Source organism: Panthera pardus, unplaced genomic scaffold (genome assembly GCF_024362965.1).
Source record: "Panthera pardus isolate Hobbes unplaced genomic scaffold, ASM2436296v1 HiC_scaffold_25, whole genome shotgun sequence".
NCBI classification, from domain to species: Eukaryota; Metazoa; Chordata; class Mammalia; order Carnivora; family Felidae; genus Panthera; species Panthera pardus.
Window position 1 is genome coordinate 63,074,445 of NW_026526821.1, and position 14,241 is coordinate 63,088,685.

At 39.7% G+C, this 14,241-nt stretch overlaps 2 protein-coding genes across 4 annotated transcripts in view; one reads left to right on the top strand and one right to left on the bottom strand.

Annotated features, from left to right (window-relative positions):
• Nucleotides 1–3,105, top strand: part of DYNC2LI1 (dynein cytoplasmic 2 light intermediate chain 1) — a 42,847-nt gene extending 39,742 nt beyond the window's left edge. The window contains exon 14 of the mRNA XM_019466028.2: nt 2,881–3,105. The gene's annotated coding sequence lies outside the window, so the exon portion shown is untranslated. The remainder of the gene's footprint in view (nt 1–2,880) is intronic.
• ABCG5 (ATP binding cassette subfamily G member 5) overlaps nt 1,899–14,241 on the bottom strand; it is a 32,660-nt gene continuing 20,317 nt past the window's right edge. For all 3 annotated transcript variants that reach the window (XM_019465819.2, XM_019465781.2, XM_019465708.2), the window contains 3 exons: nt 11,025–11,210; nt 4,194–4,306; nt 1,899–3,026 (listed from right to left, as the gene is read on the bottom strand). In XM_019465819.2, the coding sequence (XP_019321364.1) occupies nt 2,833–3,026; nt 4,194–4,306; nt 11,025–11,210 (493 nt within the window). In that variant the 3' untranslated portion in view covers nt 1,899–2,832. The remainder of the gene's footprint in view (nt 3,027–4,193; nt 4,307–11,024; nt 11,211–14,241) is intronic.

Consider the following 14,241-nt stretch of genomic DNA (forward strand, 5'->3'; position numbering starts at 1 on the left):
GCCTTTAGTAACAGTTACAAGTGTGAGTTTAAGCATTTATATTAGACACATTCCTTCTTGAAGTATGTTCTCAGGTATGTCTGATAGGAAACCAGAATCCGGGTCATATGCACAGGTGCTATCATTTAATTCTGAAACACAGGCACAAGAAGCACCTGAAGTAAACTATTAGCGGGGAGAGAGAGACCACATAGGAGGGGGGGGGGCGGCAGACAGAGAAAGAGAGAACCCCAAGCAAGCTCCACATGGAGCCTGACGTGGGTCTCAATCCCACAATCCTGGGATCACGACCCAATCCCAAATCAAAAGTCTCAACTGACTGAGCCACCCAGAACCCTCTCAAGTACCTATTTAAAATGCACATTCCTGGAGCTCCTGGGTGGCTCAGTCTGTTAAGTGTCTGGCTCTTGATCTCGGCTCAGGTCATGATCCTGTGAGATTGAGCCCCATATCGGGCTCTGCGCTGACAGTGTGAACCCTGCTTGGGATTCTCTCTCTGCCCCTCCCCCTGCTCACTCTCTCAAATAAATGAACTTAAATAAAATGCACATTCCTGACTCCCCACACCCAGAGTTCCTGAATCAGTGGGTCTGGAATGGGGTACAGTAATCTGCATTTTTAATCAGCACCTCCAATGATTCTGGCATAGTTATTATGAATATAACTTTTTGAAGAACAGGTAAATTTAAGGAGATATGTCATTAGTAAGCAGGCCAAAGCTTCATGAACTGGTAATAACTGAGATCATTTCCAAGGTGAAAGAGCCTTTACGAAGCTTTCTCGAGCCTATGAATTTGTGTGTCTGCTAGCCAAGTTCAATTTGGAGTAAGCAGAATTATTGTCATTAACCAGGAAAGTCACTGACTCTGTGTTCTTCCCCTTCCATTATAAAATATGTTTGCTCTAATATACCATACCCAGCTTCAAATAAGCACACTAACCCCAAGAACACCAAAATGAATGAGCGGTATCTGAGTGGATAGCAAACTACCTGATCCCTGCAGTGAAGTAAGACTTCATCAACTAGTTGCAATGCATGTGGGTCCAGCCCTCTTAACAACAGGATTTTTAGCATGTTTCTGAAGAACCTCAGTCTTAGCAGTAGACAGGCACCCTGACTGAGTACTGTGGAGAAAGAGCTCCCTTTAATAGTGAACATTATAATCTCAGAAACATCACTGACTTGGTGGGAAGAAACAGCCTATTCCACAATAATAGAAATTTCTATTATATAACTTGATTGTCTTACACATCACTGTCCATTTTTGACTTAAGACACAGACTGTCGCATGTTGAAAGTCATTGTGTTCTTCTAAGGTGGTATCACTAACATTTAATAGCTTGAAGTCACATGCTATGTCAATTTTCCAAATGTTTCTGAGCTAGAATGAAATTCATCTGCATATGAATAGTAGAAATGTTTCCACTTACAGTGCACACCCATATCTTTAGTAAGTTGAAATCAGAGATTTCAAAAGAGGTTCCTGTGGGACTCTCTTTGAACTACTTTAGTAGATTATCATCTCCAGAATTATCTATAACTGATGTGACATATATAATCTGTAAGGTATTATGTAACTATTACACCATAATCATCAGTGTCAAAGACCTTTTACAAAAATTGACAATACTATTCTGGTAATTTGCCAATGTCTCCAGATCCTTAAATACTATTCTAAGAAACAGAATTTTACTATGGTCTCCTTAATGAAATGATCTTTTCTACTATAATGTAAGACATTTCAAATGCTATAATTTATCATTCTTTATAAGTTAGGTCACAGCAATTGAACAAGTTCATGTACTCACTAAGATGGTCTCCCTTGGAGTTACCATGGTAACACTGAGACAGTGTCTTTTCAGACTTGTGCATGAATTACTTGACAATCAATCAGAAAGATAGTACAGAACTCATTTTTAATCATCTATATACATCATTTCATCCCGAAAAATATGTAAAATAAGTGTATTTGTATTTATCAGCATTCTTTCCCTTTACAATTCAAGAATCTGAATTCCACATGTGTAACCTGGTTCTTCTTAGTGTAAATGTTGTGTCAGTTGAACATCTTTTCTGTATGGACTTTAATACCTGCTCTCTAGCCTTAAGATGCCATTACTCAATGCATACACTTTAGTAACATACACAAGTGAAAAGTGGAAAAATAGCAAACTCATCTTTAAAAACATTACCAGAGGTTTGTCTGGTATGTGATGTTCTCAGTTCAGCCCATTCCTAGTTTTTCATTTTAACTACCCCCAAAAAATCACCAGGTGCTCTGTTTCAGGGGTCTTCATCATCCAGCATCTGCCTAACATCCTTTTAATGTGGTTGAGTAACTCAGCCCCCTCATGTAGGTTTTTAAATGATAATGAAAGAATTCCTACCTAATTCTGCATGATGCGTGCTTTAGTCAAACCCACAATTCTCTTTTCTGTTATTTACAGTGAGTGATCATTCACATGTCGTCTTCTTACCAAATCTTGTATCAAGTGTAAGCCTAATTTTTTTTGTTTGTAAGCATAATTTTTTAACATGTATTTTTCTGCATCTGGAACAAAGAAAAATAATCTCACCAGTCTCCCATAACTTTATGAATTCTTGATATTTACATATCAAGAATTGGACCAGCTCAGTCACAATTTCCAAATATCACATGTCCCTGCAAGTTGGAATATCATGACCTGTGTGGATCTGAGGGGCACAGATGGGAGTTTTAATGTTTAAAAGACTTTATATTATCAAGAAACATGTGACTTTCTTAGTTTAGACATTCCAAGTAGTCATGCACATTTGGGGCGTAAGGTCCATTTTTGCAGCAATGTTCTTTACTATCTGCTAATGAGATGATCCCTTACTTTAAAAACAACTATTCCTAGGATAACAAGAACTGGGATAAAGGCATACAAAATCAGAAAGTTTGTCGTGAATCTGGATGTTGCACCTGGGCAGGTTCTCTCAATGAATTGAATTCCTTGAGTGAAGGCACACATTGGATTAGTTGTCACAGAACCATTTGAGCTGCCTGCCAGGAAGATTGACAGTGTCAGATATGATGCTTCCCAGGTAATTTAATCAACAAGTATTTACCAACTGTCTGCTAAGTATCTTTTGTCATGAAAGATATAGGACATTAAATTTAGAGAATCCAGAATTCATTATTAGATGAAGCAATAGTGGGTGCTCTGGGTCCTGGCTTCATTTGAAGATGGAAATGGGTTTGTTTCCATTTGGGGTATAAACTCATTATCATAGTACTGATAAAAATCATGATCTCTTATGATCACCTAGTACTGAATATCCTAAGGTTAGATGTTACCACCTAAAAATATCTAAAATAGATACTAAATTCTGCCCTGTTCTTTAGCTGTTTTCACAAAGTGGCCTGGGATTTCCATGGCCAGAAGGACCTTACTATGTTCCCACTGCCTCTCATGGGATTAGGAAAACAGACTTTTGCCAAAAATGGCTTTACTCAGCTATATATATATTACATACATTTTAGGAAGGAAGCCACTGCAATTTGCTTCAATCTGTTCTGTTCAGTAGGTATAGAAACTGACTCCATCCAGAGTATACAGGGATTTACCTCAGCATACATTAGGTCTATCTTTTTTTTTTTTTTTTTTGAAGATTTTATTAAGTAATCTCTACACCCAATGTGGGACTCAAATTCACAACCCCGAGATCAAGAGTCACATACTCTTTTGACTGACCCATCCAGGCACCCCAGGGCTATCATTTTCTACAAACAAAAGAGTGGCCTTAAGCTATTGGCCTTTGACAGGTGACTAACTTGACTTTTATTTTAAAAATCAAAGAAACTGGGGCGCCTGGGCGGCTCAGTCGGTTAAGCACCCAACTTCGGCTCAGGTCATGATCTCACAGTTTGTGAGTTAGAGCCTCGTGTCGGGCTCTGTGCTGACAGCTCGGAGCCTGGAGCCTGCTTCACATTCTGTGTCTCCCTCTCTCTCTGCCCCTTCCCTGCTCATGCTCTGTCTCTCTCTGTCTCAAAAATAAATAAACATAAAAAAAAATTAAAAAAAAAAATCAAAGAAACAGACTTTTATTTCAAAACAGGTTTTAAATCTATTATAAAATATAGCTTTTGTTTAAAAAATACATTTCCTCAGGGAATTGCTTCCTCGGAGGAGTATGTAAAAAAGATTATATTCCAAAATAGAGTACTTACCACAAATGAAATTCTGTCCATAAAACTCATTGACTATAAGAATCTCAGAGCAATATTTTTGGAATGTAAAGTAACTGAGGATTTTAAAAGGAAGGGACATTTCTTCTGTGTTTCTGAAGAGAAAGAAATAGAGATGAAATTCAATAGGCTCTGGTAATAGTCCTACCAAATGAAAAGAAAGACAACCCTCATTTTACATTTCCTGTTATGAATATAGTTTTTATCTCATTATAAAAATTGCACTCACTATACAAAACATCAAACAATACTGAGAAGTACAAAGAAATACCACTGCCCAGAAATAACCATGGTTAATATTTTGATGATATATGTAATGTGTGTACGTATGTTTATAAAATTTTACATAATTGGAATCATATTCTTCATGCTCTTTTCTAACCTGCTTTTTTCAACCAAACATATGTCAGACAGCCTTCCAAGTCAGTAAGCATAGCACTCCATCATTTTTAATTATAGCTTGGTGGTCCATTATAGTAGAAACCTTAATTTAACAATCCCCTGATGATGGATTGGTGTCTAATTTTTTTTTTTTTGATAAGCACCACTGATATAAACATGAAAGAGAAAACACACCTAACACATCACTTTAAAGGAGGGTATTTGTGATTAAACAAAGATTTGAAGGAGCTAGTGTGTGAAGTGAAAATTAACTGTAAGAGGAGAGGATGGAGGGAGCAAGCAGACACTCATTGTGAAAATGAACTCTGTCCCCTCGGTTCAGTCTATTTCAGGAGAAACTCCATGCTGACCTTATGGCCTCCTTTGTCCACTATATAACTTCTGTCAATCAAAAAATATGTAATAAATTCTATATGCAAGGCACTAGTTCTAAGTGCTTGAGGAATTCAAAAGAAATTTCCCCTAGAGAACTCACAGTGTAATTGGGGACACAGAATATATACCCTTAAGACTATAAAAATACACAGTGGTAAACGATTTGTGCCAAGTATAAAAATCTAGCACCACATGTCCATGACATTCTCATACTTAGTATTTATGGGTTTTTTTGTTTTTTTTTTTTTTAACCTATTCTCAAGGGACTCCCAAGCCCCATGACTTTGAGTTACTGGCAATATTCTAAGGCACAAAATTGAATTTGCCAACTTAGAGGCTGCTAATTGGAAAGGACAGGCAGGAATCTGGGGAGGAAGGAGGGAAGAGGAAGGACACTCCAGGAAGGAAGGGTGGCATGAGCACAGGCATGTCAAGGACTGCACATGGGACTCAAGGGCCAGAAGGGCTAGAACAGAGGCTATGAAGCCATGGGAGCTGGGTTTGGAATGACAGCCAGGCCTTTCAGTGAGCTGACACTGAAAGACCATGAAAATAGTGTTTTAAGGTAATTAATGTGGCACCAGCAAGTAGAAGGGGCCAGAATAAGGGCAGATTAGGAAAAGCAGAAAAGCAAAAGGGAGGTTACAGCAGTAGTTCAAGTATGAGATGACAAAGGCCTGCAACAGGATGATGGCATGACAGGCTGATTGCTCAGCTAGCCAGAGGGTTACCTCCTTGAGGTAGGAACCGTGTGCCTTCATCTTGCAGTGCACTACACAGGGTGAAATAGAAGTAAAGGCTCCACATGCATTTGTGATTTGACAGCAAAGAAGAAACCCAACAGAAGTTGGTGACTGATCCAGTATGTACACAGTCCAAGGAGAGAGTAGTCATTCATTCATTCACTCAATTCAGCAAATATTTTTTGCCAACCTGTTTGGTTCAAGGCCTTGGGCTGGCCACTGAGAACTATAATGATGAATGAGGCACTGCTGCTGCCCTCAAGAGGATGCCATCCTTTTAAAGGAAGGATGCAAAGAAACTGAATCAGTTATCAAAAGTCTCCCAACAAAGTCATAGGCCAGATGGCTTCCCAAGGGAATTCTACCAGACATTTAAAGAAGAGTTAATACCTGTTCTCCTCAAACTGTTCCAAAAATTGAAATGGAAGGAACACTTCCAAACCCCTTCTATGAAGCCAGCATTACCTTGATTCTAAAATCAAAGACCCCACTAAAATGGAGAATTACAGGCCAATATCCCTGATGAATCTGGATGCAAAAATTTTCAACAAGATACTAGAAAATTGAATTCAACAGTACATTAAAAGAATTATTCACCATGATCAAGTGGGATTTATTCCTGGGTTACAGGGCTGGTTCAGTATTTGCAAATCAATCAACATAAGACACCACATTAATAAAAGAAAGGATAAGAATCATATGATCCTTTCAGTAGATGCAGAAAAAGCATTTAACAAAATACAGCATCTTTCTTGATAAAAATCCTCAAGAAAGTAGGAATAGAAGGAACATACCTTAACATCATAAAAGCCATATATGAAAGGCCCACAGCTAATATTATCCTCAATGGGGAAAAACTGAGAGCTTTCCCCCTGAGATCAGGAACACGACAGGATGTCCACTCTGACCACTGTTGTTCAACATAGTACTGGAAGTCCTAGCCTCAGCAATCAGACAACAAAAAGAAATAAAAGGCATACAAATCATCAAGGAAGAAGTCAAACTTTCACTCTTTTCAGATGACATGATACTCTACATGGGACACCCAAAAGACTCCACCAAAAAACTGCTAGAACTGATACAAGAATTCAGCAAAGTCGCAGGTACAAAATCAGTGTACAGTAATCAGCTGCATTTCTATATGCCAGTAATCAATCAGCAGAAGGAAATATCAAGGAATCAATCCCATTTACAGTTGCACCAAATACTATAAAATACCTAGGAATAAACCTAACCAAAAGTAAAGGATCTGTATGCTGAAAACCATAGAAAGTGTACGAAAGAAACTGAAGACGACACAAATAAATGGAAAAACATTCCATACTCATGGATTGGAAGAACAAATATTGTCAAAATGTCAATCTACACATTCAGTGCAATCCATATCAAAATAACAACAGCATTCTTTACAAAGCTAGAGCAAAAAATCCTAAAATTTGTATGGAACCAGAAAATATCCCAAATAGCCAAATTAATGTTGAAAAACAAAACTAAAGTGGGAGGCATCATATTTCTAGACTTTATGCTGTATTACAAAGGTGTAATCATCAAGACAGTATGGTACTGGCACAAAAACAGACACCTAGATCAATGGGAGAGAATACAGAACCCAGAAATGGACCCACAAATATATGGCCAACTCATCTTCAACAAAGCAAGAAAGAGTATCCAATGGAAAAAAAGACAGCCTCTTCAGCAAATAGTGCTGGGAAAACTAAACAGCGACATACAAAAGAATGAAACTGGACCATTTCCTTACACCATGTACAAAAATAAATCCAAAATGGATGAAAGACCTAACTGTGAGACAGGAAAGTCATCAAAATCCTACAGGAGAAAACAGGCAGCAACCTCTTTGACCTTGGACGCAGCAACTTCTTACTTGACATGTCTCCAGAGGCAAGGGAAATAAAAGCAAAAATGAACTACTGGGACCACTTCAAGATAAAAAACCTTCTGCACAGCTAAGGAAACAATGAACAAAACTAAAAAGCAACTGAAGGGATGGTAGAAGATATTTGTAAATAACATATCAGATAAAGGGTTAGTATCCAAAATCTATACAGAACTTCCCAAACTCAACACCCAAAAAACAAATAATCCAGTGAAATGGGCAAAGGACACAAATACACATTTTTCAAAAGAAGACATCCAGATGGCTAACAGACACATGAAAAGACGCTCAACATCGCTCATTGTCAGGGAACTACAAATCAAAACCACAATGAGATACTACCTCACACCTGTCAGAATGGCTAAAATTAACAACTCAGGAAACAGGTGGAACCCTTGTTCACTGCTGGTGGGAATGCAGATTGGTGCAGCCACTCTAGAAAACACTATGTAGGTTCCTCAAAAAATTAAAAATAGAACTACCTTATGACCCAGCAATTGCACTACTAGGAATTTATCCAAAGGATACAAAAATGCTGATACAAAGGGGCACATGCATCCCAATGTTTATTGCAGTGCTATCAACAATAGCCAAATTATGGAAAGAGACCAAATGTCCATTGACTGATGAATGGATAAAGAAATGTGTGTATGTATATGTATATATTATATATATGTATGTACATTATGTATGTACATTATGTATGTATATATAATATATACATCTTTACCACATCTACACACACACACACACACACACACACACACACACACACAGGAATACTACTCAGTGATGAAAAAGAATGAAATCTTACCATTTGCAACAATGTGGATGGAACCAGAATGTATTATACTAAGCGAAATCAGTCAGAGAAAATCAAATACCATGATTTCACTCATATGTGGAATTTAAGAAACACAACAGATAAACATAGGGGAAGGGAAGTTTTGAAAAATAAGATAAAAACAGAGAGGGAGGCAAACCATAACAAAGTTTTAAACACAGAGAACAAGCTGAGGGTTGCTGGAGGGGAGGTGGGTAGGGGTATGGCCTAAATGGGTAATGGGCATGAAGGAGGGCACTTTTCGGGATGAACACTGGGTGTCAAATGTAAGAGATGAATCACTGGGTTCTATTCCTGAAACCAAGACTACACTGTATTATAACTAACTTGAATTTAAGTTAAAAAAAAAAAAAAACAAAACAGAGGTGTCTGGGTGGTTCAGTCGGTTAAGTGTCTGACTCCTGTTCAGGTCATGATCTCACAGCTTGTGAATTCAAGCCCCACGTCAGGCTCTGTGCTGACAGCTCACAGCCTGAAGCCTGCTTCAGATGCTGTGTCTCCCTCTCTCTCTGCCTCTCCCCCCCACTCATGCTGTCTCTCTCAAAAATAAATAAACATTAAACAAAAAATTAAATTAAATTTAAATTAAATTAAATTAAAAAAAAAAAATAAAGGAAGGAAGGCTGCAACCTAAGCGGCACTTGACAGGCTCCCAGAGAGCTGATCTAGCCAAGGGACCAGCAGAGAGGCTTCGCGCAGGTGGCAAACGGAGACAAATGGATCCATGAAAGACACAGGAGGACAATCAGGCTACATTATAGAAGCCCCTGGAGTACTTTAGAGAGGAAGGAAACATAGATCTAAATTTACTGACATGGGACTGTCCAACATTATACTGTTAAATGCATCCTTAACTCCTCTACAACAGCATAAGCTCATTCCTATTAAAGATTATATAAAAGTCTAACAAGATACACAACAAAATTTAACTGAAGGTTGCAATACTTCAGGTAACTTTTAGTCTTCCTTATGCACTTCTGTATTGTGTACATTTTTTCCCCCAAGAACGTGCATTATTTTGTAAGCAGAAAGAACAAAGCTATTTCTGTTTGTGTTTAAAGGAGGAGACAGCCAAAAATGGAAATGTTGCGGGCAGTCAGTCAGGAAAGGTGATGACTTGGAAAAACGTGAACTTTATGATTAGGAGGTTGATGTGGTCCTTGAAGAGCAGATTTTCATTTCAGTGATGGGAGTGGAACCCAGGTGAAACCTTGGGATATTGAGGTTTTGCAAAAAGCCCCAGAGTCTTTGGTAATGTTGGCCACTGCCTCTCTTTCAAACAATGAATTCCCTTTTCCAACAAACCAAATACATAAAATAGTGCCAGACGGACTGGAATATGTAATGATTCAAATATTCAAGTGGAGATCCTGCCCAAGGTGGGTCTATCTATACCTTGCTGGCTTGATTGCATACCCTTGGGGTGATTTGACTTGGGCATTTTTTATAGATGCTAACAATCCACTTAAGCAACACAAATACAGTGTAATAATGGTGGTGTAAAAATAATCCTCTTTGATCAAAACCAGCTCACTTCACTTTGTAACACTTCACTTTCTAGAACTCACTACAGCTTATGAAGTGTCTTCCTGTTGATTATCTCATTTGCTCCTCATACTCCCCTGAGGAAGGTGGGACCAAGATCATTAGTTTCATTTATTAAGTGAGGAAACTTAATGTAGATAGAAGTGACTTGCCCATGTGGCAGCTAAGTGCTTAGAGGAAATCTCTAACTCCGGGCAGCCTTGCTCTCCAGGGAGCCGCGTGTGGCCTGTGAGTCTTCACAGTGGTTTGACTGGAGCAAAGTTAAGTATGAGGTGAGTTTAAGTCAAAGAAGCAACCACCGTCACATGTTCTCAGGGACCCGTAGTGTACTTACAGGTCCTGCTCACATTACCTGCCTGGGACTACTGGCACCCTTCAAAAAATTTTCACCCTTTCTGCTACTGCTTTTTTAAAATGTATGTATGTGTGTATATATACTTCTTGCTTATAAAATGATGTTTATTATAGAAATTTACAAAATAAAGGAAAATATGAAGAAAAAATATTACCAGAGATAATTTCTGTTAACATTCAGCGTGTGTCATCTATTCCTAGTATTTTCTTGATCGGTCCTTTATCATACAAGCTCTTATCTGACTGTTCTTACTTCTTAAAAGAAACTGGGAACTGAGAACCAGAATAGAGACTCCACAGTGCCAGGGCAAAAATGGATTAAATGCATGCTATTTAGCTTGCAATACAGGCAGGGAGTTTTTCTGGAGGATGGATTGGTTTTCCTCCTCTTGTTACTACATGTGAATCAAATACGGACAACATGCCTCAACTGTCATTTCCTGATCCTCAGTGTGAAGACACTTTACTGAACAAATAGTAAACAGTTCAAGGTCTAAATAACAATGGTAAACAAGCACTATAAATACTCCAGACCACAAGGTGATACCTTTAGCCAGTATCACATAGCTCTCCTCTGGAATGCCTTATAATGTCATTATCAAGTGACCATTAACAACAAATCATCCATGAAAATCCTTTGAATTGTTGTATCTTACCTTATTAATCCAGATCCTACAAATATCCCAGCAACAGAGAGCAGAGCCACCATGCTATTGACCACATTTGGGTTTTGGACCATACCAAGTAGCACAAGACTTAGAAATTCACCGATCAAGTGGGGAGCCAAGAGAGCAGCAGAGAAATACCCAAATCTGGCAACCTCAGGATATAAACCCAGAGTCCTAGAAAAACATAAAATCTTTAGTTTCCTCTCCAAGAGTTATCTAATAAAAATATCACACTTGCCTTCTACGAATAAGTTCATGGTGGTTAGTGGGTGGGAAGCGTTTGCAGGGTAAGCCAAACTCCCCTTGGAAAGGCCTTTTCGAAACACAGCCAACATCTGAGACCATTCATTACCACACATTGTTTCTGTTGGCTCCAACTCAGTGTGCCACCTTTTCCAGCTCCTTCAGTTCTCACAGGAAAATATTAATACTTAGACAATGGTTGCAACTAGTGCAATAAATAGGGTTGTTGAACTCTCCAGGCTTCTCCATAATTAACCATGTTCTGCCTAGTTAGCACTGCTCCTACTCTAGGTAGCCTACTTTCCCAGGCTCACTCCATGGGCTTCTCTGCCCCTCCATCCCTGCACTTCATCCCCATCATGCGGGGTTGTTGCCCACGTGAAAACCCTTTGCTACCTCCATTGACTCTATTCCATTCTTGTCTTTTATTCTACCAGCCCCTTCCACTGATTTGATCTTCATTTTCATAAACACACTTCCCTATATCCATACCCCTTAACTCTTACATTCCTTCCACTACATACATTTCCCCTGGTGATAGCATGTCCTCAACAACCATTAGACATGGCTGCCCTTTCTTCCATTTGTAGAGTAAGGAAAAGGAGTTGGCATGTCTTATAAGCATGCCTGCTTACCACTCTTCAAGGCCTTCCATCCTTATACAAATCACGAGGTTTGCTTATACTGTTAATTCTCTTTCCCCGTGTAATCCTTTGTGGCTTTTACAACATTCTCTCACCTTTGAGGATTTTATAGCATCTGGACCAGGGTCAGTCTTTGCACTCCTGTCCACTATCATTATCCTCAAGGTCTTTAACCTTCTTGATGAACCACCAACATCAGTGCCTCCTAATTAGGTAACCTGATCAATTCCAGTGGTTCCATCCACCTAATCTTCATTATTCATCATGTCTTAAACTTCAATGTTACTGAAAACTGTTCTACTTCCAAAATTTCAGATTCTAAAAGTGCTCTCTCAGGGCACCTGGGTGGCTCAGTCGGTTAAGCGTCCGACTTTGGCTCAGGTCGTGATCTTGTGGTCCGTGAGTTCGAGCCCCGCGTCGGGCTCTGTGCTGACAGCTCAGAGCCTGGAGCCTGTTTCAGATTCTGTGTCTCCCTCTCTCTGACCCTCCCCCATTCATGCTCGGTCTCTCTCTGTCTCAAAAATAAATAAACGTTAAAAAATAAAAATAAAAATAAAAAAATAAAAGTGCTCTCTCTGATCATGGCATCCCTCCTGTCTCCTGTTTCCCCTAAGCCCTCATTGCCTCAGATCCTTACCTGCTTCTGCTATTCTTTGCCTTCCCAATCCCCACACCTGGGAGCCCTGTTATTTCACTTAGGTTCTCTCCCTGTAGGTGTGCTGAACAGGGCGTAATCCTGTACTAATCAGATCCACTATGCCTCAGCCGGCCCCAAGACCCCTTACTTTTTCTCATTGCTTATTGGGTTCCAATAACACTTCCCTCATGGCTAATATATACCTGTATTTTAAATTATCTCCCCAATTTCAAACTCTCTCCAGTGCTCAGCAGATGGAATCCTCTCCCATTTTATGAATTTCTTGCTAACTTTATCTTCCCTATTTTTTATCTTCCATGTATTGTGCTCATTCTTTCTCTTTTCCCCCTATCATTGCCAAGTTGATCCTATCTACTTGCTCCTTGATTTCATGTTTCCTGATTCCACTATCCCTAACCTGCTCTACTCTGGAAACGTGATCTGTGACTTATCCTATTTTGCTATAGTTTCATCTATTCTCGATCTAATGGTTTTTCCAGATGGTGTTATTTACCATATCCTGAAATATCAATTCCCTGAGCCTGATAACCATGTGAGCAAATTGCCTTTCCTTCATCCTACCCTACACCACCAAGCTTCCCAAGCAGCATCTGCTTCTTCCATCTCTTGGAAGCAAGAGCTTCCAAGCAGCATCTTCTTCTTACTTGTTCCCTTGTAAATCTGACTTGCACCTCCACAACCTATTGAAGCTTGTTTTTGGAAGACTGCCAATGACATCCTAATCTGATGCTTCATCTCCTCGAACCCCTGCAATATGAATGAGTTTACTACACTTCCTTGAAATGCTCTCCTCCCTCGGTTTCTCTGATGCTGCCTGGTCCTGTTACTCCTTCTACCTCCCTGATCACCCTTCTGTTTCCCACACTCTAAAGGTGCCTCCTAAGGTTTGCACTTGGGGCACCTGGGTGGCTCAGTCACTTAAGCGTCCGACTTCAGCTCAGGTCATGATCACACGGTTCATGGGTTGGGAGCCCCATGTCGGGCTCTGTGCTGACAGCTCAGAGCCTGGAGCCTGCTTCTCAGATTCTGTGTCTCCCTCGCTCTCTGCCTCTCCCCCACTAATGCTCTGTCTCAAAAATAAACATTAAAATGTTTTCAAAAAAATAAATAAATAAATAAGGTTTACACTCAAGACTACCTTCTCCCCTTCCAATATTCTCTCCTATAAAATCTATTCCCAGGCCTTTACTCTTATTCCTCTTTTTCTTTCTGCTGTAGCCTACCACCAAAACCTCAGCATGACGTGTCTCATCTGATGTCCTGTAGTATACCAGATGCAACATGTTCAAAACCAAGTCCGTGCTCTTTCCTGTCAAGATGCTGTCACCATCCCATTCCCTCAGATGGAAAACTCAGGCATTCTCTATGACTTTCTTTACCACCAACAAATCCATGGTTTCTAAGCCCATTTGATTCTACTTTCCTAGTATTTCAAAGTGAATCCCCTTTTGTTGCCACTGCTCCTCTCCTCAGTAAGGCCTCTGCCTTTCCCATAGGCTGCTGCCAAGGCTCCAGGGTCTCTGCCCTAACTCCAGTCTGCTGCCAAAGCGGGCCAGCCTCACCCTCCAGAGTCCATCACAGATGGGTCACTCGCTGGTTCAGACTTCTCTCCTATGTCCCATCCCATTATCAAATCCACTTCAGCTCCTTAGCCTGGCAT